The 26,703-nt window shown below is 48.1% G+C and overlaps 1 protein-coding gene and 1 pseudogene across 7 annotated transcripts in view; one reads left to right on the forward strand and one right to left on the reverse strand.

Annotated features, from left to right (window-relative positions):
* Nucleotides 1-26,703, reverse strand: part of DYNC2I1 (dynein 2 intermediate chain 1) — a 98,559-nt gene that overhangs the window by 48,846 nt on the left and 23,010 nt on the right. For all 6 annotated transcript variants that reach the window (XR_013996564.1, XR_013996565.1, XM_081101853.1 and 3 more), the window contains exons 8-16: nucleotides 25,654-25,722; nucleotides 23,444-23,654; nucleotides 20,659-20,761; nucleotides 9,232-9,361; nucleotides 7,620-7,731; nucleotides 6,428-6,516; nucleotides 5,022-5,151; nucleotides 3,385-3,554; nucleotides 2,539-2,701 (exon numbers count right to left, since the gene is read on the reverse strand). Coding sequence is in view for 4 of the 6 variants with exons in the window: in XM_081101853.1 (XP_080957979.1) it covers nucleotides 2,539-2,701; nucleotides 3,385-3,554; nucleotides 5,022-5,151; nucleotides 6,428-6,516; nucleotides 7,620-7,731; nucleotides 9,232-9,361; nucleotides 20,659-20,761; nucleotides 23,444-23,654; nucleotides 25,654-25,722 (1,177 nt within the window). In the remaining 2 variants the exon portion in view is untranslated. The remainder of the gene's footprint in view (nucleotides 1-2,538; nucleotides 2,702-3,384; nucleotides 3,555-5,021; nucleotides 5,152-6,427; nucleotides 6,517-7,619; nucleotides 7,732-9,231; nucleotides 9,362-20,658; nucleotides 20,762-23,443; nucleotides 23,655-25,653; nucleotides 25,723-26,703) is intronic.
* Nucleotides 17,131-17,605, forward strand: LOC308527227 (transmembrane protein 50A-like; annotated as a pseudogene). The gene has a single exon. The product of its transcript is annotated as a transmembrane protein 50A-like (transcript).

Consider the following 26,703-nt stretch of genomic DNA (forward strand, 5'->3'; position numbering starts at 1 on the left):
TATAAAACACAGACACACATACAGTAAGATATGCCATGCATGTGTGGTGCTGACTCTCCTAGAGGGCTGAGCAGGAAAAGGAGTGTGAGAGAATGAGAAGACAAGCCCTAGCAGGGAGGAAATACTTGTGAAGACACATCTGATGAAGGGCTGGTGTCCAAAATGCACAAAGAACCCTTACAACTCAGCCATGAGAAAGCAATGAATCCATTTAAAACGTGTAAAAGACCTGAACAGACATATCTCAGACAGAAAGCAAGCAAGCACCTGAGGCGCTCCACACCCCTTGTCATCCGAGAGCCACCGTGAGAACAGCGGGAGGCTGCCACACGCCTGTCCGTGGGCAAAAACACTGACAGCCGCATGCCGCCCGGTGCAGACACCCAGAGTGCCTGCGAGGAGGCCATGTGGTGTGAGCATGCGGAGCCCACAGAACCGACAAAGCGCCTGGTGTTTCCTGGAGGGAACGGCCGCTCAGCAGCGGGAGCTGAACTGGGAGCTCACAAGAGCACAGGGGAGCCACAGAGACGCGACACGAGGAAAGAAGCCAGACGCGAGGGCGTATGCTCCACAGGGCCCTCGCACCTTCCATCTGGAGAAGCGGGACAGAGACAGAACGGACCAGTGATGGTGGGGAAGGGGGAAGGGCGTCAGGGTGGGGACAAGTGAGAGTGAGGACAATCGGGTGAGGTCCTGCGAGTGGAGAGCCCTCATCTCTGAGCAGCAGCGGTGGAGGGTGAGACGGCATTGAACACGATGCCTGGGAAGCACTGGAAAGAGCCCACACACAAGACTCTGCCAAGTAGTGGGGTGCTGCTGAGTGACTGGTTGGTTTTGATTGCAGTTGTGCTTGTTTGCCTGTGGTTATGGTTGGTTGTTTGTGGTTGGCTAGTTGTGGTTGTGTGGTTGTGTGGCTATGGTTAGTTGTGGCTGGGTTGTTTGGTTATAGTTGATTGTGGCTGTAGCTGGTTAGCTGTGGTTGCTTGGTTGTGGCTGTATTGGTTGGTTGTGGTTGCGTGGTTGTGGCTGTGTTGGTTGGTTGTGCTTGTTTGATTGTGGCTGTGTTGGTTGGCTGTGGCTGTGGTTGCGTGGTTGTGGCTGTGTTGGTTATTGTGTTTGTTTGTTTGTGGCTGTGTTGGTTGGTTGTGGTTGTGGCTGTGTTGGTTGGTTGTGGTTGTGGCTGTGTTGGTTGGTTGTGGCTGTGGTTGTTTGGTCATGGCTGTGTTGGTTGGTTGTGGTTGTGGTTGTGGCTGTGTTGGTTGTGGTTGTGGTTGTGTTGGTTGGGTGTGGTTGTTTGGGTGTGGCTGTGTTGGTTGATGGCGGTTGTTTGTTTGTGGCTATGTTGGTTGGTTGTGGTTATGTTGGTGTGGCTGTGTTGGTTGGTTGTGGTTGTGTGGTTGTGGCTGTGGTTGCTTGGCTGTGGTTGTTTGTGGCTGTGTTGGTTGGTTGTGGTTGTGTGGTTGTATTGGTTGTTTGTAGCTATGTTGGTTGGTTGTGGTTGTGTGGTTGTACTGGTTGTTTGTAGCTGTGTTGGTTGATGGTGGATGGTTGTGGCTGTGTGGTTGTGGCTGTGTTGGTTGGGTGTGGTTGTTTGGGTGTGGCTGTGTTGGTTGATGGTGGTTGTTTGGGTGTGGCTGTGTTGGTTGGTTGTGGTTGTGGCTGTGTTGTTTGGTGGTGCTTGTGGTTGTGTTGGCTGGCTGTGGTTGTGTTGGTTGGTTGTGGCTGTGTTGGTTGATGGTGGTTGTTTGGGTGTGGCTGTGTTGGTTGGTGGTGCTTGTGGTTGTGTTGGCTGGTTGTAGTTGTGTTGGTTGGTTCTGGCTGTGTTGATTGTGGTGGTTGTGTAGTTGTATTGGTTGGTTGTGGCTGTGTTGGTTGTGGTGGTTGTGTAGTTGTATTGGTTGTTTGTGGCTGTGTTGGTTGGTTGTGGTTGTGGCTGTGTTAGTTGGTTATAGCTGTGTTGTTTGGTGGTGCTTGTGGTTGTGTTGGTTGGTTGTGGCTGTGTTGGTTGTGGTTGTGTTGGTTGGTTGTGGCTGTGTTGGTTGGTTGTGATTGTGTGGTTGTGGCTGTGTTGGTTGGTTGGTTGTAGCTGTTTGGTTGTGGCTGTGCTGGCTGGCTGTGGTTGCTTGGTGTGCTCACAGTTATGGTTGCAGCTACAGCTGCCTGGCATGAAGTATTCTTGGGATCCAACCAAGGATGCTGCAGGTCCTGTTGTTCCAGTTCCTCTCGTCCCCCCTGGTGGAGGTAACTAAGCCAGGAGCACACTTACCAACATGCCTTAAGCTAATTTAAAACTAGAAACGTCATCTCACTGAGGATTTGGAATCCACACATTAACAAGAAAGATGTTATAATCTGTTGGCCACAGGCTAACCGTGGCCTGGGGGCATTTTTGTTTTCCTTTTTGTCAAAGGCCTCTTTTGCTCATAGGTCAGACCCCATCCTGTGGGGTAACCAGAACCATAAATGCCAAGACATTTCAGACACTCCTGGAGTCTGTCACACTTGTCTAGACACCTAAGGCCGGCGGGCCTCACTGACCAGTGGAAAACGTGGCTGTCCTGAACGTCCAAAAGCAATCGCTCAGCTTCACATAACGATGCATCCGAGAGTCTTCTCTCAGGTCCCACACGATGACCGAGCCGTGCACGGTTCCAGCAAACAGCAGGAAGGCCTTGAAGGGGCTCAGGCAGCAACAGGTGACCTGGGAGGACAGAGAGCTCTGCTGCCACGGCGCCCGGGGCCTCCCCGAGAAGCTGCAGACATGAAGCAGGTCTGGGTGTGTCTGTGTCGGCTTTCTTAGTGTGCGCCAGGCCCCACTCAGCCCCATTAGCAAAGCCATTTCTGTCTCTCCATTTACAGCCTGCATCACCAAAAGTTATCATCAAGCCCCAAAACTGACATCAGTAAAAGTTATTGTTCTCTACTGTTTTGGTGAAATCAATGATTCTGAGGTCAAGGAGCATGTAAACAGGGTGACCTGTGTGGCCACCAGACCACGGCCTGTGAGCCAGGGGCCAGAAAATGCATGAGACTACAGACTCAATCTCAAGCATTAAGAAACCTCTACCATGTCCAGGACCCAGACAGCACAAGCAACAAGTCCACTCTGAACCAGAGCCGTGCCCAGGGGCCGTGTGTTCACTCGGCCTGGAGCCCTAACTGATACCCAGTTCCCACAGTGTGTGCCAACCAGGCTTCACGCTGTGGGTTTCTTCTGAACTTAAAATTTTTAGAGTCAAAACAGACCCGCTCATGTCCTGTCATAGCTGCACAGACAGAGCTGAGGGAGGCCGGGAGGAAAGAGAAAGAAGCTGACAAGTCCCACCCTCCTGCTCCCTGTGGCCCAGCAGGCGCCCACCTGCCCGCCCTGCTCCCAAGTGATACCTGCGACTCGCACACCAGGACCTTCTGCGGCCCCGAGGGCTGCCAGATGTCCCACACGCAGAGCAGGTGCCTGCGGTCCAGCGGGGGCGTGCAGGCCTGGTCAGGAAGCCCGTGAACGGACACCACTTGCCTCTGTGCCGGAGAGGCGTGCAAGCTGGACACGTTGCGATCTGGGGACAGAATACGGCAGTGCCGCAGCATGGGAGGGTCTGCCAGAACCAGGTCAGATAACACACAAATGTCAGTGCATTTCAGCCTCATGAAGCAGCAGACATGGCCTTTCAAAGCTCCACATGCCTGAAATGCGGGTGGTCAACGGCCACCGCTCTACAAGAAAACTGTCAAAGCTGACATGTGGTTTTGCTAAAAAGTGATCCTTCAAACTCGGTACAACGCCGCCCGGAGCCAGGCCGCCTGTGGGCCCCGCAGTCCCCGAGGTGTCACCCCGCCAAGCAGCTCCGTCAGGGGCCCTGCCCCACTTTGTTTTCTCCCAAGAGCTTGTCCAGTTCAACCTACTGCACACGTCACTCATTTAGCAAGTTCACAGTCTGACCCACAAGGACTTCTGTCCACTGCTGACTCTCACCAGGCCCGGGACACTGGACACACGCTGCACATGGGCCAACGCAGGAACGAGGGGCGCCGGCACCACGCTGCTGCGCGGGCGAGCATTCCTGGGCGGCGGGAGCATCACTCCTTCCGAGGCCTCCTCACAGGTGTGACCAGCGAGCCCCAGACACCTGTCATCCATTCTCCCTTCCTCTGTCACCTCCGAGTTCATTTTACCAAAACGCAAACCCATGAGGAATCCCTCCCTGTCCTCAGGAGGGTCTCCCACGCCCCCCAGAGGCCAGTCCTGTGAGGACACGCATGCTCCTGTCCCCCACGAGGGACTCTTATGCCAGTGGCACTTGTACCAGCGCCTCCAGGCCTGCCGGTGCGTCACTGGGCAGCTCCGGGAGAAGAGGTGGTGTGGTGCGTGCACACCTGTTTTGAATTCCACAGATACAGTGATTTACTATTTCCCGACAGGATAACTCATATCTTTTAAAAATAAAAACACCGCCCCAAAACACAAGCTTTTTAAAGCTAAAATGCCATTTTTGTTTATGTGAAACCCCACGCAGCGACGGACAGAAGCACCCCCCGACTCGCCGCATCCCTCCTGCGCGGCCGCCTGTGGCCATCGTTCCACAGCAGAGCAGTGACCAGCCTCAGGCACTGACGGACTGCGCAAATGCAGTTTTTAAAACGGATCTAAACCATTACATGTGACCACCCTTCACGTCTGACAAACGTTTTGTGCTTTGAGGCCACGGGCTACCTGTGGGTCTACGGAGCGGAGCCGGCGCAGGCCGTGCGGCCTCTCAGCGCTGCGCTGCTCGGGTCTCAAAGGAACCAGGCGGCGCCGGAGCAGGGGCGGGTCCTGGCGCCGCCTCAGCAAACACGCACACCCGCACACAGGCACGCGTCTCAGGAGCGACTGTCACCCCCCCAACCCCCCGCCCCGCACGCGTGGGGCAGCGGAGCTGCAGGCTGAGCTCCGCCCGGCTGCACCTCACGTCACACAGGCGGCCCGAGACCGCGACGTCAGCGTCACGCGTGGTCCCACTTAGGCACCGGCAGGAGGCTCTTACGCTGGAGGAAGGGCAGGCTGGTGTTCAGCTGCCAGGCGCTGTCGCTGAGGGGCAGGGTGCTGTCCTGGGCCCCGGGGTCCCGGCTGGGGGCAGCTGCCATGCGGTCCTCTTCCAGCAAAACTGCAACCACCTTCCAAAGACAGTGAGTGCCCGCTCATCTCCCCCGCATCTCACAGGAGCGGCCCCCCGCCAGGCACCAAGGAAGAGACAGGGTGCAAGGACCCTGTCCTGCGGGCACAGCAGGGGAACAACTCCTCAGGAAGCTGGGATCTCAGGGCACACGCCACTGTTTATGGCAGAGACTCTGCTAAAGCACCAGGATGAAGACACGTCCCACGCAGGCCCCACGGTGCTCTCCCTGCGCTACGGGGACCCAGGAGGCGCAGGGAGCCAGCCACCGCTGCCCAGCCGCCTGCCGCGCCGCCCTGCGCTGCCGGCCCTCAGCCTCCCGGACTCACACCGGAGAGCCGCCCTCAGCGTGTGGAAGCCGGACTCCCTGGAGAGGGCACAGGGGGCAGGCCAGCCCGAGCCCCGCGCCAGCTGCTTTACGCCAGCGGAGACACGGGGGGCCAGGAACACAGACTCCCGACCCGGGGGCATTCAGAAGAGCAGGAATGTGGGTCCTTCTCTTTGGAGACTCAGAGGCTCGCGGGCCGTGTGGGCACTGCCCGTTTCACAGCAACAGGGAGGGTCTGTGGGGCTCAGAGGCGGCAGTGCCCGCGGCCTGCAACTGCGGAGGCGCCTCAAGTCCTCCACGTGCTCCCTGTCTCTCATGCCGCTTGACGTTTCCATGGCCAGTTTAAAAGTCATAAGTTTCTTAGTTTCAAATACTCTAGAGCTGTGGTCGGTAAACCGTGGTTCACGAGCCACATGCGGCTCTTTGGCCCTTTGAGTGTGGCTCTTCCACAAAATACCACGTGCGGGCGCGCACGTACTGTGCCATTGAAACTTCGTGGCCCATGCGCAGAAGTCGGTATTTTGTGAAAGAGCTGGTATTTTGTGGAAAAGCCACACTCAAGGGGCCAAAGAGCTGCGTGTGGTTCACGAGCCGCAGTTTACCGAGCGGCAGTTTGCCGACCACTGTGCTATCCCAGTGGTTCTCAACCTTCTGGTTCTTTAAATACAGTTCCTCATGTTGTGACCCAACCATAAAATTATTTTCGTTGCTACTTCATAACTGTAACGTTGCTACTGTTATGAATCGTCATGTAAATATTTGATATGCAGAATGGTCTTAGGCGACCCCTGAGAAAGAGTCGTTCGACCCCCAAAGGGGTAGCGACCCACAGGTTGAGAACCGCAGCCCTAGCGCTATGTCTGCCTTGCCAACTTCATTTGTGTTTTTCAGTCGTTTTTTATGTTAGTTGGTGGTGACCCAGGTGACGGGCCACATCCCAGGCACCTACCTGGCAGGCCGCCCGGAGGAAGCTGGACAGTCTCAGCGTGTCCACCTTGGGCACAGGCGCTGCATCCGAGGGCTCCCTGCTCTCACGCCCTAAAAAGTCACAGAAAACCACCAGGTGGGCTCTAAGCAGCCAGGTCAGAGTGCAGAGGCCACATGAACATTAGGAAGCGGGAAGCGGAGCTCAGGAAGTCCACGTTTACTCTGGATCTTCTCTAAACTGCACCTGATGGAGGAGGCTCGGCGATGAGCACACAGGTGCTGGGTCACAGCACCGCTCACCTGAAACTCGTCACCTCGTGAACCGCTGTCCCCAATACATGTAACTGAGAAAACCCACCGCATCTTGTTTTACATAAAGTCTGTGAACGGAACCCTACTTAAAGACGTTAAGGAAAGCACAGGTGGACAAAAGTAGATTGACAGCTGTAACACAAATAACCCACTCATCATGAGTACTAATACAAGAAACTCTGTTTTGCGTGCTCACAACTGTAAACTGCCTTTGCCCACCCCTGAGCTCCCGGCATCGGTGACGGTGTGAGTGTCACATGTCGGTGCCTGATTTCTCAGGGGGAGACTTCCTCAGAATCAGCTGCAACAGGAAGGGGACGTGGAGCACACAGGTCACGGAGGAAAGCCGCGAGCATGGGGCCCGCCTCGGGGACCTGCCATCTGTATTGACGCCACGTATCTGCAACCACACTCGTGTAGAAAATCTCTATTGTCAGCTGGTTGATTCCCAGAATCAAGAGTTTGCGGTTCGATTCCCGTTTGGGACACAGGACCGGGTTCTGGGCTCAATCCCCGGTAGGGGGCGTGCAGGAGGCAGATGAGTGATAATCGATATTTCTCTATCATCGATGTTTCTATCCCTCTCCCTTCCTCTCTCTCTAAAAATCAATGAAAAAGACATTTTAAAAAAATTAAAAACAAATCTCTATTAAGGAGGACAGATTATCCCAAGTCAAAAGCAAAGCGCGCTCGAAGCGAAGCCCTCACGAAGCTGCGTGTTTGGAGGGGACTCTGCCCTGCTGACCGGCCCAGCTGGTGCTCAGGCCGCTGGTTTGCCCCACCGAGAGGGCGTCCCCCGGGAGAAAGGCAGAAGGAGAAAGAACAAGCGATGCACTGAGCATAGCACCACAGGCGACGTGAAGAACCCGGCTCTCAGCGGGGAGCCCCTGCGAGCTGCTTACCCCCCGACGCGGCCGCGCCTTCCCCGGGGTGCTGAGTCCACGCCTCCCTGGTCTCCATCTCCTCTGTCTGGATGTCTCGCTCCACAGTCCCTTCATTGCACTGGACGTACGCCTTCAAAACCAAGGGCTGTGTGAGCACTCGACCGCAAGTAGTGCCTCGTTACTGACAAGAAAAGCGTTAGTTCTCAATGGCAGTCTTCTTGCTCGTCAGAAATAACTATCACGGCATAGATACCATCAAGCAAAGGCAGTCTGGGTCTTAAAAGTTTGCTGTGTTTACTAGGCCTGACTTTCTAAAGGGTTTTAAAAAAGTCACATCAAACAATTCAGCTTTGGTGTAAAAAACGACTGAGGAGCCCACCACCATCTATTTTTTTAAGAACATACTGACTTTGCAAACCAAAGGCAATCTAGCCCTAGCGGTTTGGCTCAGTGGATAGAGCATCAGCCCACGAACTGAAGAGTCCCAAGTTTGAATCCAGTCAAGGGCACCTACCTTGGTTGCAGGCTCGATCCCAGGCCCTGGTCGGGACACATGCAGGAGGTAACCAATGGATGTGTCTCTCTCACATCAATGTTTCTCTCTCTCCCCCTCCCTTCCACTCTCTCAAAATATCAGTGGGAAATACCCTGGGGTGAGGATTAGCAACAGCAAAACAGGTGCAGTAATGCGTGTCGTTACGAGCAGCTCTGAGATGAGGAAAGGGGCAGAGGAGAGTCAGCAGGACTCGCCCAGCAGTTCCTGCAGGGCCATCCCGTGACCTCCTCCTATTGTCACCGACTGAATGGACCCAAGTATGTGCCCAACGGCACCAACAGGACATAAGAAAATGCGAGAGACAATCCCTGCCTTCAACTTCAGGAAGGGAGGGCGAGTTAGTGACTGCAACACAACAGGGAGTCGGCTGTGTGGCACGGAGGTGGCGGCTTTGGAATAAGAGAGCTCAGTGTAAGTCATGAGGGAAGGCTTCACCTCAGGCCTCGACCCAGGTCATGGACAATGCGAAACACACGTGTAACAGGAGGGCTAGGCTCGGTGACAGAGAAAACACAGGTCAGTGACGGGGGCCTCGCACAGTGAGAGCGGGCACACAGGCAGGTGAAGGGACTTGGCACAGTGAGAGAGGGCACACAGGCAGGTGAGGGGGCCTGGCATAGTGAGAGAGGGCACACAGGCAGGTGAGGGGGCCTGGCACAGTGAGAGCGGGCACATAGGCAGGTGAGGGGGCCTGGCACAGTGAGAGCGGGCACACAGGCAGGGGACAGTCAGGGCATACAGGGGGAGGTGCAATGGAACAGAAAGGATGGGACGAGGGTGAATCACTTCAGGGGGAGCATGGGAATCACTGGGTGCACAGCACTGGGAGGCCCTGCACTATGACAGTCACACCCTCACTGGGACCCGAGCAAGGGATCCAGGGGACATTCTGCTCCCCATGCAGCCACACTGGGAGCGGGGAGCCGCCCTCCGTGTGGGCTTGTGGACACCTGCACACCGTTCAGGTTCACAGGCACCACGTGGTGAGTGAGGGGCCCTTCTCCCTCCCTCCTCCTCCTCCGCACATTCCCTGCCCTCAAGGTCCAGAGCGCAGTCAGTACCTGCTGTACTCACCTGCTTGGTGTTTTTTCTCCCGAAGTTCCTGATGTACATGTCATACTCATTTACTGGCGGCAGATCCAAGAAAGAGAATGTGAATGAAAAGTCCAGGTCAATGAGTCGAAGCAACTTCGTGCTGCGTGTCCTGGAAAATAAATTGGAAACAGACAAGTTAAACTGAGCAATGCACAGGGGCATGCGGGGAGCCTTTGGTGAGACAGAGCTGCTGTCCAGGACTCACCTGTCAGTGTCTGTCTGAGGCATTTAGCAGTCATGCGCGGACCAACGTGAGAGCATCATGAACCATGCTTCCCGAGTCAACACAGAACCATGTCAGGCTACGTCCCTAGAACTGTCACGGAAAGCAATTCACTTCACGACTTCGTGGGCCTGGACCAGCACTGCCTTTCTGTGATGTCGCTGTGCTGTGGTCTGAAAGGGCGTGTCATGTTCGTGCCGCCCACAGTCCTTGAAGCGCACACCTGTGTCCCACGGGACTGGACCATGCAGTCGCCTACAGCCAGCCGCCCTGCTGCCCACAGGCTGCCCAAACCCTGCACTTGGTCTTCCTCGGCTCACAGACTCCTATTCGACCGCCGGGCTGGTCTCCTTTCCTTCCGGATGCTAATGCCGGCGCCAGGCTCCCGGGCACCCCATCGCAGCAGCTCTGCTCTCCTCCCAGCTGGTGCTCCACCCACAGGTGTCCTTCCCACTCACTCAGGGTCATTACCCAAACCACCACCTTCCCGTCACCTTACTCCCTAGCCACCATCCCATCCTCCCAACTTACAGCTCCAGTCCGCCATCCCCACACATCTCCCACCACGGCACCCCCAACAGATGACCCACGGCTCACGCATGTAAGCCTTCACGGACATGAGTTGTCCACAGCGCCATCTTTTACCCTCAGTGTTGGTGGTAACGGCCTTTCCATTCCTGCTGTTGAGTCTTTGTGTCTGGCTTTCTCTTTTCCCTTAAGTCAGACTTCTTAGGGCTTATAAATTCTATGAATGTTTTTAAAGAATTTCTTTTGGCTTTGACAGCTTCCAACTTTATGGATTTCTGACATTATCTTCTATTATTTTGTTCCTTCTCATCTCTTACTGTCCTTTGCCTATTGAGATAGGTATGTGGACACTGGTTTGCAGCCTCTTCCATTTCCAATGTGTCTCAGAATAGCTTTAACTGCATCCCACAGCTTTCAAATGCTGTTTTCCATTATCTGTGGAAAACAGTTTCTAATTCCCATTTGACTTCTTTGACCCACAGCTTTTTGGAAGTATAATACTTGATTTTCAAACTTTGGGGTATTTTCTAATTACCTTTTTATTATTGATTTCTAGCTTAATTGCACTGTGGTCAAAACACATCTTCTGTATTTTTTCAATCCCGTGTCCAGAACATACGATTTTTTGAGAATGTTTCTCTGTATTCTTCAAAAGAACATAAAAATTGCACTTGCAGGTATGTGTGTTAGATGTAGTTTAACCACGCACTCAAACCTTTGTGCCTCCACTAAATTTCTATCAGCTGCCAAGGGACATGCACTGCCAATGCCCACCTGTGTCTGAGGCACCTGTGTGCTGCCCAGTGTGCCCTGTCCACTCTGTGCTCCAGCACTGGGTGCATTCAGGCCGCCTGGCAGGCTCATCTGCTGAGCTGACCCTCTCATTGTTATGAAGTGACTTTCTTGTGCTCTTCCTGCTTTCAAGTTTTCTTTGAAGTTAGTGACATCAGCATTGTCTAGTTAGTGTTTGCTTGGCATATTTCCTCTGTCCTTTCTCAACCTTTCTGTGTCCTGATATGTAAGGTTTGTCTCTTGAAAGTCACATATCTGGCAGGTCCCATTCAACATCTTTGCATCACACCCTTGAGACACCACAGGGGCCTGACTCTTCTCCATCTTGACGAGCCTGTGGGAACTGGTTTCCTTACACGTCATTTCACTCAAGTCACAGAGCTACTGATGATGTGAAGTGAGGCGGTACTGTGCTGAGTGGTTTTTCTCCAGTTCATTAATGTGTTAGGCAGGAATTTGTGGTTCTGGTTTAATCTCCCATCTTCCTGTTGTTGTCTCTGTTCCATGACCTTTGTTCCTTTGTTGCTCCTTTCCTGACTACTTTTAAAAAAATATATGTATACATATTTTTATTGATTTGAGAGAGGAAGGGAGAGACAGACAGAAATATGAATGATAAGAATCAGTGATCAGCTGCCTCCTGCACACCCGCTACTGGGGATCCAGACGGCAGCCCGGCATGCACCCTGACTGGGAATCAAACCATGACCTCCTGGTTCATGGTCGACATTCAACCACTGAACCCCACCAGCTGGGTTCCTGACTACTATTTGATTAGCCACATGTTGTTGTTTTTTATAATTCCATTAACTCTTCTACTTGCTTCTTAGTTATACATTTTTCTCATTATCTCTTAATGGTTACCCTAGACATTTCAACAAGCATTCCTGACCTATTAAAGTCTACCTTAAATTAAATACTTTTACCTCTTCCTGTCGGGACCTCATCACGATTTATTGTCGCCCTTCCCCTGCTCCAGTTCTTGGACTACGTCAAGGTAATTTAGTCCCATACACCTTTCAACCCCACGTGCAGTGACATGAGTTCCTACTTACACCTGCTGACCTTTCTTTTGCCACTGTTTCCTAGTTGAACCCGTGTGTTATAGGCAAGCATTCCTCTGCATTCTCATCACATAAGTAGCATCAGTTTTTAAAACCTCGCCTATTTCTAGAGAAGAAACTTACCACATTATTGTTTGAATAGCCACTTCTCTGACTGTTCACAGATGTAATTTATAGTGTGTGTGTGGGTGATTGAGGGACAGTTAGATCTTGCAGGAGTCTCAGGGACTGGCAGGTCAGACTCTCACGGAAGGGGAGCCCCTGCTACTGCCACAGGCACTCCCAGGCCAGATGTAGCTTTGGCGTAGAGCCCATGCTTCTGATAGAGGGGAGCAGCAGAGGCCAGGAGCGCAGCCACACCGACACCAGGACTGGCTCAGACACCATCCCGAGTCAGCGCAGGGAGCTGCTCACCAGCCATAACCCATGTGGGCCCACCATCACGCCTCGGCGTGAGTGGCATGGTACCGCGGACTCCCAAATGTCTGCAGTGAATGCACAACAGAGAGGCTTCCTGCGCCGTATCTCCTTGCTTGCGCGCCCGGACCCTGCAACCCAGGACCCTGCACTGTGAGTACAAGCCAGGGGGACCATGGACCCCACCATGCTGCCAGTCTGACCCAAAGCTGCCTGACACACACCCCACTCCGAGCCCCAGGAGAGCACTGCCGCTGCAACCTGGAACCACATGGAGGGCTCAGCCCAGGTCACAGGTCAATGCTATCATTGCAATCCGGAGACACTCGGCACATGCCCACCCTGGGCCACAGGACTGTGCTGCCGGTGCAACTCAGTGTGCCCAGCCACTGGTCCCAGGACCACATTGGAAGTGCACTGCCAGAGGGACCTAGGGCGCCACACTGCCGCAGGTGCCAGGGTGGCACAGTGAATTGCACACCAGAGGGCTCTGGCCCCCACAGGGAGTCACACAATAGAGGAACTGTGCACGTGCCCCCACAACCCAGAGCATCTGCAGCAGACAACTGAGGGACCAGGACCATGGTAGAAGTGGGTACAGCTCAGAGCAGAGACAATAAAGGCATGAGGCTCAGGCAGACCCAGCCTCTGGGCTAACAAGTTCCAGACCATTGGACCTCTAGGGACTTTAACCTCTTGGACCTCAATCAGGGTGCCCAGGGCCAGAAAGAGACAGCAAAAATGGGAGACAAAGAAACAATCCCCAAAGGAAAGAAAAGGAGAACTCATCAGAAAAGAAACTAAATGAAATGAAGGCAAGCAATATGTCACAGAAAGAATTCAGACCAGCCCTAACCAGTTTGGCTCAGTGGATAGAGCATGGGACTGTGGACTGAAGGGTCCTGGGTTCAATTCTGGTCAAGGGCATATATCTTGGTTGCGGGCACATCCCCAGTAGGGGGTGTGCAGGAGGCAGCTGATTGATGTTTCTCTCTCATTGATGTTTCTAACTCTCTATCCCTCTCCCTTCCTCTCTGTAAAAAATCAATAAAACATATTTTTTTTAAAAAATAATTCAGACCAAAGGTTATAAAGATGCTCAACCATCTGGATGAGAAATTCACCAACATGTGTAAAAATCAAGAGGAAATGAAGAATGACATCGCTGCAATGAAGAACACAATGGAAGGTTTCAACAGCAGACTAGAAGCAGCAGAGGACTGAATCAGCGAGTTAGAAAATAGCATAGAAAAAACACCCAATCTGAAAAGCAATTGTAAAAAAAAGCAGGAGAGTTTAAGGGAGCTTTGGGTCAACATGAAACGAAGCAACATCCTCATAATAGGGGTGCCAGAAGGACAAGAGGAGGAGCAAGGAATAGAAAACCTATTTGAAGAAATGACAGAAAATGTCCCTGACATGGGAAAGAAAAAAATCACACAAGCACACAGAGTCTCAAACAAGATACACCCAAAAAAGACCACACCAAGACACATCACAATTACAATGGCAAACGTTAATGACAAAGAAAAAATCTTGAGGGCTGCAAGAAAAAAACAGAGAGTTCCCTACAAGGGATTGCACATTAGACTATCAACTGATTTCTCAACAGAAACACATCAGGCCAGAAGGGCATAGAATGGAGTATATAAAATAATGCAAAGCAAGGGACTGAATCCAAGAATACTCAATCCAGCAAGGCTATCATGCAAAATTGAAGGGAAAATCAGGAGCTTCACAGACAAAAAAGGCGAAGGGAATTTATTACCACCAAGCCAGCAATGCAGGAAATGCTAAAGAGAATGTTGTAAAAATAAGAAATAGACAGGGAATAAGGAAAACAGGAATAGAAAATAAAAATGGCAACAAACTACCTATCAATAATAACCTTAAATGTAAATGGATTAAATGTTCTAATCAAAAGACATAGGGTAGTTGAATGGATAAGAAAACATGCCCCATATATAAGGACTCACACAGACTGAAAGTGAAGGAGTGGAAAAAAATATTTTAAGGCAAAAGGAAATGAAAAAAAAAATTGGAGTAGCAACACTTATATGTGACAAAAATAGATCTCAAAGTGAAGGCCATAACAAGAGATAAGGAAGGTCACATCATATTACTAAAGGGATCAATACAACAAGAGGATATAACTCTGGTAAACATATATGCACCCAATACAGGAGCACCAAAATACATTTAAAAAAAACTTCAGGAAGATATCAAGGGAGAGATCGACAACAATATTATCACAGTAGGGGACTTTAATACCCCATTGACATCACTGGATAAATCTTCTAGACCAGGGGTCCTCAAACTTTTTAACCAGGGGGCCAGTTCACTGTCCCTCAGACTGTTGGAGGGCTGGAGTCGGAGAGTGCGGCGCACATTCCACACATGTGCACTACGGACCTGGGACGAGTTGGCTGCTAAGCAACAGGCAGCGGCTGCAAAAACACCTGGTGGGCCAGATAAATGTTTTCAGCGGGCCACATGTGGCCCACGGGCTGTAGTTTGAGGACCCCTGTTCTAGACAAAAAAAAAATTAACAAAGAAACAGCAATCCTAAATGACTCACTAGATCAAATGGAACTAATTGATATCTTCAGAACATTTCACCCCAAAGCTATGGAATATACATTCTTCTCAAGTGCACATGGGACATTTTCAAAGATAGACCACATATTAGGATACAGGCTAAACCTCTTCAAATTCAAGAAGACTGAAATCATATCAAGCATCTTCTCAAATCACAATGGCATAAAATTAGAAATCAACTATAATAAAACCAATAAAAAAAAATCAAACACTTGGAGGCTAAATAACATGTTATTAAACAATGATTGGGTTACCAAAGAGATCAAAGAAGAAATTAAAAACATCCTGGAAACAAATGACAATGAAAACACAACAATCCAAAATCTATAGGACACAATGAAAGCAGTTGTGAGAGGGAAGTTCATAGCTATACAGGCCTACCTCAAAAAACAAAAAAAATTAATAAATTATCTAACCCTACAACTTAAAGAGTTAGAAAGAGAGCAACAAGAAAAGCCCAGAGTAAGTAGAAGGAAGGAAATAATAAAGATTAGAATGGAAATAAATGACATAGAGACCAAAAAATGATACAAAAGATCAATAGAACCAAGAGCTGGTTCTTTGAAAGGATAAACAAGATTGATGAACCTCTACCCAGGCTCACAAAGAAGCAAAGAGAGAGGACCCAAATAAACAAAATGAGAAATGAAAGAGGTGACCGACCCCCCAGAAATACAAAGGATTGTAAAAAAAAAATACAACAACTCTATTCCAAAAACTAGACAACCTAAATGAAATGGACATATTCCTAGAAAAATACAATCTTCCAAAACTCAATCAGGAAAAATCAGAAAATCTGAATAGGCTGATAACTACTGAGGAAATTGAAGCAGTCATCAAAAAGCTTCCAGCAAACAAAAGCCCTGGTCCGGACAGCTTCACAGGGGAGTTTTATCAAATATTCAAAGAAGAACTAACACCTATACTCCTCAAAGTATTCCAAATAATCCAAAAGGAACACTTCCAACCTCTTTTTATGAAGCCAGCATTAACCTAATCCCAAAACCAGATAAAGATGCAACAAAGAAAGAAAATTATAGACCAATATTCCTGATGAATAAAGATGCTAAAATCCTCAATAAAATATTAACAAATGGCATCCAACAATTTATTAAAAAGATCATGCACAGTGACGAAGTGGAATTTATTCCAGGGATGCAAGGATGGTACAATAGTCACAAATCAATAAATGTGATACATCACATAAACAAACTGAAAGACAAAAATCAGATGATCATATCAATAGATGCAGAAAAAAAAATTATATAAAATGCAACACCATTTCGTGATAAAATACTCTCAGCAAAGTGGGAATAGAGGGATCATAACTCAACATAATAAAAGCCTTATATGACAAGCCTACAGCAAACATTATACTCAACGGGCAAAAACTAAAACCATTTCCCCTAAGAACAGGAACAAGACAGGAATGTCCACTTTCACCACTCCTGTTCGACATAGTACTGGATGTTCTAGCCATAGCAATCAGACAAGAAGAAGAAATAAAAGGCATCTGTATTGGAAAAGAAGAAGTAAAACTGTCATTATTTGCTAATGACATATTGTACATAGAAAAATCCTAAAGACTCCATCAAAAAACTACTTGATTTAATAAATGAATTTGGCAATGTAGCAGGTTACAAAATTAACACTCAGAAATCAATGACATTTTTATACACCAATAATGAACTTCTAGAAAGAGAAACTAAAAAAAAATAATCCCATTTACCACTGCAACAAAAAAATTAAGATACCTAGAAATAAACAACTATAGAGGTAAAAGACCTGTACTTGGAAAAATACAGGAAAAAAGAGATAGAAGAAGATATAAACAAGTGGAAGAATATACCGTGTTCATGGATTGGTAGACTCAACATCATTAAAATGTCCATACTACCCAAAGCAATCTATAACTTCAATGCAATCCCCATTAAAATCAATGGCACATTTCACAGATCTAGAACAAACTCTCTAAAAATTTATATGGCATAAAAAAAGACCCAGAATAGCCGCAGAAATCCTGGGGGGAAAACAACAAACCAAAGTTGGAGGGATCACAATACCAGACATCAAGTTATATTACAAAGCCACTGTTCTTAAAGCACCCTGGTACTGGTGCAAGAACAGACACATAGACCAAGGGAACAGAATAGAGAACCCAGAAGTCGACCCAAGCCATTATGCTCAATTAACATTTGACAAAGGAGGCAAGAGCATACAGTGGAGGTATGCATGGGGCTGGACTGACCTGAGAAAATGTCTGGATTTCTAGAAGGCTTGAGATGCTCAGAATGCATTGCGGGGGGGGGGGGGGGGGGGGCGGGGGGGGGCGGGGACACACAATACTATTGCTTCCATTGCTGCTGGTGTTCTATTTTTTACAGGCCGGTGGATGATCATAGACGCAGCTGTCATTTACCCCACAATGGAAGAGTTCAACCATTCAACCATCGCCTTCCTAATGATTAACGCAGTATCGAATGGACAAGTCCGAGGAGACAGTCACAGTGAAGGTGGCCTGGGTCAAACAGGTGCTCGCATTTGGCTGTTCATTGGTCTCATGTTGGCCTTTGGCTCTCTGATTGCATCTATATGGATTCTCTTTGGTGGTTATGTTGCTAAAGAAAAAGCTGTAGTATACCCTGGAATTGCTGTATTTTTCCAAAATGCCTTCATCTTTTGTGGAGGACTGGTTTTTAAGTTTGTCTGCACTGAAGACTTGTGGCAGTGAAAACATCTGACTTATTGCTCCTGTACAACAGCCATGAGTGGGTTTGTTCTGTTGTGTTTGTTTTTTATTTTTAATAGTCACTCCCAATCTTTTGTAATGACATTTTCTAAACTTATTTCTGAGTGTAGTCTCAGCTTACATTAGTGTGATACTAAAATCATGAGAAATCGCTATTTAAACAATAACAACGAAACTCTATTGTGGTATGCATTTGATTAACTTATCAAATGTTAAGGAAAAGTATTCCACGTGAGTAAGTTTTGTTAAGTTTTATCATGGTATAATTGTAAAAATAAAAATAAATTAGAAAAGAAAAAAAAAAGAGCATACAGTGGAGTCAAGAAAGTCTCCTCAATAAATGTTGCTGGGAAAATTGGACAGATACAGGAAAAAAATGAAACTAGACACCATCTTACACCATACACAAGAATAAACTCAAAGTGGATAAAAGACTTAAATGAAAGATGGAAAACCATAAAAATCTTAGAAAAATCCATAGGCAGCAAAATATCAGACATATTTCATGGCAATATATTTACTGCCACATCTCCTGACCTAGGACAATGGAAACTAAAGAGAAAATAAACAAATGGGACTACATCAAAATAAAAAGTTTCTGCACAGCAAAAGAAACCATCAACAAAACAAGAAAGCCCACTGCGTGGGAGAACATATTTGCCAATGTTATCACTGATAAGGGTTTAATCTCCTAAATTTATAGGGAACTCATACGACTTAACAAAAGGTAGATAAACAATTCAATCAAAAAATGGGCAAATGACCTAAATAGATACTTCTTGAAAGCAGACCTACAGAAGGCCAAGAGACATATGAAAAAAATGTTCAAAGTTACTAATCATCCGAGAGATGCAAATCAAAATGACAATGAGGTACCATCTCACACCTGTCAGAATGGCTATCATCAACAAATCAACAAATGACAAGTGCTGGAGAGGATGCGGAGAAAAAGGGAACCCTCGTACACTGCTGGTGGGAATGCAGACTGGTGCAGCCACTGTGGAAAACATTATGAAGTTTCCTCAAACAAGTAAAAATGGATCTGCCATTTGACCCAGTGATCCCACTTCTAGACTATATCCCAAGAAATCAGAAACACCAATTAGAAAGAACATATGCACCCCTATGTTCATAGCAGCACAATTGTTCATAGCACACAATGGCTAAGATTTGGAAACAGCCTAAGTGCCTATCAGCAGATAAGTGGATTAGAAAGCTGTGGTACATCTGCACAATGGAATACTATGCTGCTGTAAAAAAAAGAAGGAATTCTTACCATTTGCAACAGCATGGATGGAACTGGAGAGTATTATGCTAAGTGAAATAAGCCAGTTGGAGAAAGATAAATATCATATGATCTCACTCATTTGTGGAACTTAATGAACAACAAACTGATGAACAAAAATAGAGCCAGAGACAGAGAAGCATCGAACAGACTGTCCAACCTCAGAGGGAAGGCCAGGGAGGGTGGAGGTGGGGGAGAGGGGGATTAGAGGGGGTAAGAAATCAACCAAACAACTTTGTGCATATGAGCATAACCAATGGACACAGACAATGGGGGGAGGGTGAAGGCTGTGGCTGGGGGGCTGGGGGAGGTTGTGAGAGGACAATGGGGGGAAAGGGGCATATGTAATACTTTTAACAATAAAGAATTAAAAAATATTGAATGAGATAACATATGCAAGGAATGTAGCACAGAATTTGCCTATAATAAACAATAAATAGAAAAATAAAGAAGATGTAACTTATTTTCATACATTTAATGACAGCCTAGCGTTTTCTACTGTGTCCTCACCATCCTGGGTCCCTCTGGTGGAGGCGGGGAAGCAGGTATGGGAATGGGCCGCTGTTTCTCTGCCCTCTCTGGCTGGGGTGGCTGCCCAGCCCAGCTCCTTGTCCTGCAAAGGGGCCCACAGTCCTGCTTAGAGGCTCAGTCTCAGCACCTGTGTGGTCACCTGCGTCACACCCTCACGTCAGTGCTCCGACGGTTCCTGTTTTCCTGCCTGGATCTCCAGTTGAACTGACTTCTAGTGATATTCAGCTTTGTATACTCACTTATTAAAACAGTTTGTGCATTAGGGATAGTAGACCCCTATCATTTTGCAAATATATTTTCCCAATTGGCCAATCACCTTTAAATTTGGTCAAGTTTATGGAGTACTGCACCTTACAGAAATTTAACATTTTATCTGCTTTTTAAAAAATATATTTTTTTATTGATCTCATAGAGGAAGGGAGAGGGAAAAATAGGGAGAAACATCAATGATGAGAGAAAATTATTGATGGGCTGCCTCCTGCACGCCCCACACTGGGGCTCGAACCTAACAGCCCCGGCATGTGTCTTGACTGGGAATCAAACCGCGACTTCCTGGTTCATAGGTCGATGCTCAACCACTGAGCCTCACTGGCCGGGCTTAATTTTCTTTTATTCTCAGAAACTCCTTTCCTGTCACTGAGAAAACCGCTATGTTGCCTGTGCTCTTTTATTCACTTTCCTCTTTACCTTTTATCCATTTGGAACTGGCCCTGGGGATACTGTAGGGCAGGTGGCTCTCTGCCTTCGCGTTGCTAGTTAATGCACTAAACTGACATCGAGTGGCATCAGCGCTATGCAGTTTGGATTCTTCTCCTCTGTGCCTTATTCCCTTACAGCACGATGACACACATCGATAAAGTGTCCCTACATTTTCCTCAAAAACTCTTAAATTATTATTTATCATTAAGCTATTCATGTTTCAGCCTTTGATTTTTTTTTCTTTTTCAATCTTTAATATGATTTTTGACCCAGAATAATTCATGATACGCATGAGTGGGATTCTGCCTCGGCCAAACTGGGTGCCTCCCGGTAAGCGCAGATCCCGCGCGTTAGAAGCTGCGCATCGGGACACAGCGCACCTGCGCTCACATGACGGGCGCCGAGAAGCAGCGCAGATAAAGAACGTGCAGTCAGCAGTGAGACAAAGCTCCGTTTTAAAAGTGTACTGAAGAAAAACACTGCAACTCCACAGACTCCGCCAATCCCCCAGGACACCTACTTTTGCTTCAGGGCCTGAGTCCGACTCTTTTGGCGTTGTGAGGCGGTTGCAAAATCCACAAAAATTCCACACACAGGGGCTCTGGAAGGTGAACTGTTTGCATCTGTACAGAAAAAAAACAACAATTTTTTGAAACAAATATTTCAAGGAAAAAATGTCAAGTCTAAAATTTTGAGAAGCATATTTAGTAATTGTAGCCCATGACTGACATTACTGATAAACACTGTTCACGAGCACTGAAGAGACCGCCTCTGCTACTTTCATGTAAACTTTCAGTCAACGAAGCACAACTTAGTGTGTGTGCGCCAGTCACACAGGGAGGGTTAGCAATGGTTCAGAACCCCCGCCATGCAGTCTACACTTCTCCCACGCCCCGGCCCCTCCAGGATGGATGCCCTCATCAGGGAGCTGGGACATGAACATACAAGCAGTGAAAACAGAGACGGAGGCAAGTTAATGTTGACCCTCTAGAGCAGTGGTTCTCACCCTTCCTGACGCTGCGACCCTTTAGTACAGCTCCTCATGTGGTGGTGACCCCAACCATAAACTCATTTTCGTTGCTACTTCGTAACTGTGATTTTGCTGCTGTTCTGAATCGTAATGTAAATATCTGATATGCAGGATGTATTTTCATTGTTACAAATTGAACATAATTAAAGCATAGTGATTAGTCACAAAAACAGTATGTAATTATATAGGTGTTTTCCGATGGTCTTAGGCGACCCCTGTGAAAGGGTCGTTCGACCCCCAAAGGGGTCGCGACCCACAGGTTGAGAACCGCTGCTCTACAGGCGCAAGTCCAGGGCAGGGCCCAGACTGAAGGGCGGTCTTGGTGGGAGCTCCTCCCACTGCCCTCCTCCCCCTCGGCCCTCCAAGGATTTCCGTGGTTTCCTGTGCAGATTTACTGCCACACTTGTTTGTTCAAATGTTTATTTCAATTGCATCTCATGCCCTCCAGCCGTTTTATCGGATCCCTGGGGCCCATGGGCGGGAATGCGCGGGATCTGGGTTGGGAGTCCTGCCGGTCACCTGCTGTGATCATGAGCAGGTTGTTCGCGGCCCCTTTCTCCTGTGCTGTGCGACATCCACACAGGACAGCACGGCACGAGGGTGAACGCAGGCGTGTGGACGAGCGCGTTCCGCTCGCTGTACCACATAGATGCCAGGAGCCTCCTGAACAATGAGGAGACTGGACGATGTTTCACGGCACAGGGTTAAGACGGGAATGAAGGCATCTTGCCACACGGCTCACAAATGCCAGGTGTCAGCACCCTCACCAACCAAGTACACAGTTCACCTTTCAGAGGTTAGAAACGCTTTCAAATGCCTCGGCATAACCTCGTGCCCTGGAAAAAGGTATTTACTGAACGGTTTCCTACTGCCCTGAGAAGGGGGCGAATAGGACCGTCAGCTCAGGCGCAGCAGGCAGTGCTCCGCAGTAACGCCAGCTCAGCTGGGGCTGGGCAGCAGGACACAGGGAGTGACCCCTCTCTCAGCCCAGGTGGTGGTGGCTGTTAGCACTAACAGTCACTGTGCTGAAGACAAGCACCTTACATGTACTAGCTTATTTAATTAACTCTCACAGCCCTAAAGAAGGCCTTGCCCTTATTTTGCAGGAAGGAAACTGAAGCACAGAGAGGGTAAGGTCCCACTCAAGACCACACAGCTAGTGACAGAGCCAGTGCCATTGAGGCCACTCCACAGCCCCTACCACAGGCAGGAGGGCGCTCCGCTGGGCCAGGCTGGCTCAGTGTTAAATGGGTCCTGGAGGGCAGCGCCACCTGTCTGGGTAGCAGTGTAATCATAGTGAATAATTCTTTCAAATAAAAAAATACAACAAAAATAATGTCTTAATGGGGGTTCTAAATTCTTGTAAATCAAGCTATTAAAGCCCACAGTGCCCGGAACAATAAAGGACATGAATAAAATTTTTAAAAAAAGGTAATTCAAAGGTCTGCTAAGAAAACCAGGAACTGCAGAACAAAAGCTCGCAGGCTCTCAGCCACACCACAGCAGGCCCCCAACCCACACCTGCTGCTGCACAGCGAGCGTCACCACCGCCCCAGGACAGCTGCTCCGGCTTCAGAGACACAGTTTAGCTGTGCATTTGGAGAACAGTCCATAATACTCAGGTTTTCTGCCTCTACAACAGGCACAGATGTGAGGGTAATAACCATTCTGTTCGACCTTCACTGGATTATTGCATCGCATCAACTATTAGTCATAATGAATTGTACCTATTACTTATGACTTATTTTACTAGATAATTTAAAGTAGCATACCATCCAATAATTTTAATATTGTCCTAGTTGACATGTTGTGTTAACTGTAGTATAAATTTATCAAGAGGCTACAGTTTTTCCCTGTAATTTAGAAATATTTACTCCTGCTCTTATAAGTATCATTATTATAACACAATGCCAAGAATTTCTGAGCAAAACACACTCTAACGTCACAAAGAAACCTCCTGAAACACACTCAACAGGCCCCATTCTGAACCTTTCCCACTGCGCCGGCTCTGCGGGTGCGCCTGAGCCTCCGGTGGACACGCGAGGTCGGTGGGCAGACTGACAGGTGGGCAGGACGAGCAGGATGTGACCCACGTGAGCACCTCTGCACTGACTGTGCACAGCCACGCTCCGGCCCACCTGGCCCGGGCCCGAGCAGAAGGCTGTTGGAGCTCCCGCTGCAGACGCCCCGCACACTGGTCTCTGAGTGCCGCCTGACGGGAGTCGCAGGGACGAGGCCCAGCTCCGGGGGCACAGACAGCAGCCCCGCCACGTACCGGCCCCTGGCTCCCTCTCCCGCTCCGGTCGACCTTGCTTCTGAAATAGCTTCGACGATAGCTCGCCAATCCTTTCATTTTCTGCATTGATGGCGTTTTGAATTTCTTGTATCTCCTTTTTTCTGGCTGGAGGAAGTTCTTCCATTTTCTCTCTTGGTTCTGGCTCATTCGTGCTATCATCATCACAAACCTCAAAGTCATCTTCATAGTCCTACAAACAATAATCATGTTTTCGAAAATGTAAGACAAATTGACTTTAAAGAACACAAAGCAAAAGGTGCAATTTATCATTTAAAATAGACAGTCGACATCAGCTTCCTGGTGGATAAAGAAGACCCCTTTGTTTGTCTCTCCCCTTACATTTGTCAGGCAGACATCTCTAATCCAACCTGGCTCCTCTGCCAGCTCACTACATCTTCAACTACGAGATATTTTTTTAAAAAATATTTTTTATTGATTTTTTTACAGAGAGAAAGGGAGAGAGATAGAGAGTTAGAAACATCGATGAGAGAGAAACATCGATCAGCTGCCTCCTGCACATCCCCCACTGGGGATGTGCCCGCAGCCCAGGTACATGCCCCTGTCCGGAATCGAACCCGGGACCCTTCAGTCCGCAGGGCGACGCTCCATCCACTGAGCCAAACCGGTTTCGGCCAACTACGAGATATTTTATACAAACCCATGGTAACCACAAAACAAAACCCAGAGCTGGGGCCAAAACATTAAGAAAGAGGAAATGAAGAAAAACATCACAGAAAACCATCTGACTGAAATAGCAGATAGAAAGGAAAGGGAAAAGAAACGGAGTCACAGAGCGGCCAGGACACAAAAGGTGAAAGGGCTGCAGGGAGTCCTCGTGTATCAGGCCTCACCCCAAGCGTGAATGGCTGAACTCGTGGATTAAAAAACAAGACCCACCAATATGCTGCCTTGCAGAGGCCGTCACACCTGCAGCCGCAAACTGGCTTCCAGTGAGGGGAGGCGACACTCCCAGCAAACAGTGTCCGGAGAAAGGCGGGCCGAGCCACATTCGTATCAGACAAAACAGATTTCAAGACAGAAAAGATAACAAGATGAAAAGATGGACATGTATACCGATAAAGGGGACAATCCATCAAGAAGACATAACGTTTACTAATATATATGCACCAAAGATACTTTCAAATGATACTTCCAACAAGGATTACTATCCAAAATGTATAAAGAACTCAACAACAACAACAAAAAATCTGCTTGAACAATGGGCAGAGGATCTGAATAGACATTTTTCCAAGAAAAACACACAGATGGCCACAGCCATATGAAAAGATGCTCAATGTCACTAGTCATCAGAGAAATTCAAATCAAAACCATGAGATACCACCGCATACCTGTCAGAATGGTTCTATCAAAAAGACAAAAAGAACAGCTGTCGGTGAGGATGTGGAGAAAAGGGAACCCCGTGCACTGTTAGGAAGAATGCAAATGGGTGCAGCCGCTGTCGAAACAGTGTGGAGTTTCCTCAAAAAACTAGGACTAGATAAACCATATGACCCAGCAATCCTACTTCTGGTTACTTATTTAAAAATATGAAAACACACTCATACATCTATGCACTCCTATGCTCGTTGCAGCATTAGTCACAATAGCCAGGACACGGGAACCACCTGGCCATCGGTAGGTGATCGGGGAAAGAAGACGTGGTGCACGTACACAAAAGAATGGACTCAGACATAGAAAAGATGGAACACTGCCATTTGTGACAACATGGTGGCTCCTGAATGTGTCATGCTAAATGAAACAGGCCAGACAAAAAGGACAAAAACCATGTGCTTTCACTCCTATGTGAAATATAAAACAAAAAAGTAACAAATGAACTAACAAAACAAACTCCCAGGCCAAGACTACGAGGACGTGTGTATTATATATGCTCTACATATACACACACATACAAATATGCATTCATATGCATACATGTATACACCCCTGTATACATGCATATACATATATATATATGTTTGGATGCAGTGCACTTAACAATGAATTATAATGTCATTCAATTACATCATATTGGTAAGCATTAGTAGACATATAACAAACTTTTTATAGATAACAGACCTAAATCAAACAGATATGGAATCTTAAGAGTAGTAAAGAGAGAAAAAAAACTGTTATTATACTTTAAGGACAAATTATGTTAAGCCAAGAAAAACTTAAATGTTTATACATACTTCAAAATCATCTTCAAAATTGGCCATGTAGTCAACATTTTCTAAGTCAATGTCTTCCTTTTCAATTTCCTATAGGTAAAAATCACACATAACAAAAAAGTCAATCATAAATTTGAATTTTGCAAATAGGTTGGGAAACCACATGTTGTCTGAGATTCACTTGAAATCACTAACTTAAAAATGTATTTATAAAACTAACAACCTACCTCCAAATTCTTTAAGAATTTGCGAACTAATTAATTAGTATGACCAAAAAGAGAAAGCAGTTAATAAACATATCCTTTCTGAGAAACTTTTGTAATTCTGATGGCTAAAGAAAAAAAGTTTTATACAAAGAAATTCCAAACTTTAGCACTGCCTCTCCCTAGTCTATGTCCTACCCATGAGCAGATCCCTGTGTTTGCAGTCAGGAGCACACTCACGCACGCACGCACGCACGCACACTCGGCAGCCCGTGTGAACTGCCGCGTGCTCCCGTGACTGAAATACAAGAACGAGCTCTCCAGTGAGGAGCTTACTCGGCACGCCCGCGCCCCCCTTCCATCAGGGGAGACAGGCTGCCCTTCAGCACCAACTTCAGCACCTGCAACTCGGGGATAAAGAGGGGGACCGGCCGGTGGCGGTGTGCTCAGTCGTGTCCTGGAGGCTGCACAGTCACCGGAAGGCCACCTGGTCTGGGTCTTGAGGATGAGCAAGGGCTGCAGGAATACCTCAGTCCCCGGGCTGCGGAGAGTTACCTAGAGCAAACAGTTCAGAGGAACAACTGCCCCACGAAAAGGTCCTCCCGGCACATGGTCATGTGCACTCACTACACTGTAGGGATGGCACACGACACTTACTGCACAGTAAGTAGGACGCCTGCTGACGGTCAGACACACCGGAGCCAACACCAGGCCCAGCACTGCCCTGCTGACCCACCGTGTGCAAGCTGTGTGACCCGCTTGCCGGCACCACGTCCGACAGTCTGCGCCCAGCAAACACGCAGTGCCCACCACGTGCCAGGCCCGCTGCCAGGGAGGACAGGTGACATCTCACTTTGCACAGCTAGAA

Source organism: Myotis nattereri, assembly GCF_964212035.1.
Source record: "Myotis nattereri genome assembly, chromosome: 11".
Classification (NCBI taxonomy): Eukaryota; Metazoa; Chordata; class Mammalia; order Chiroptera; family Vespertilionidae; genus Myotis; species Myotis nattereri.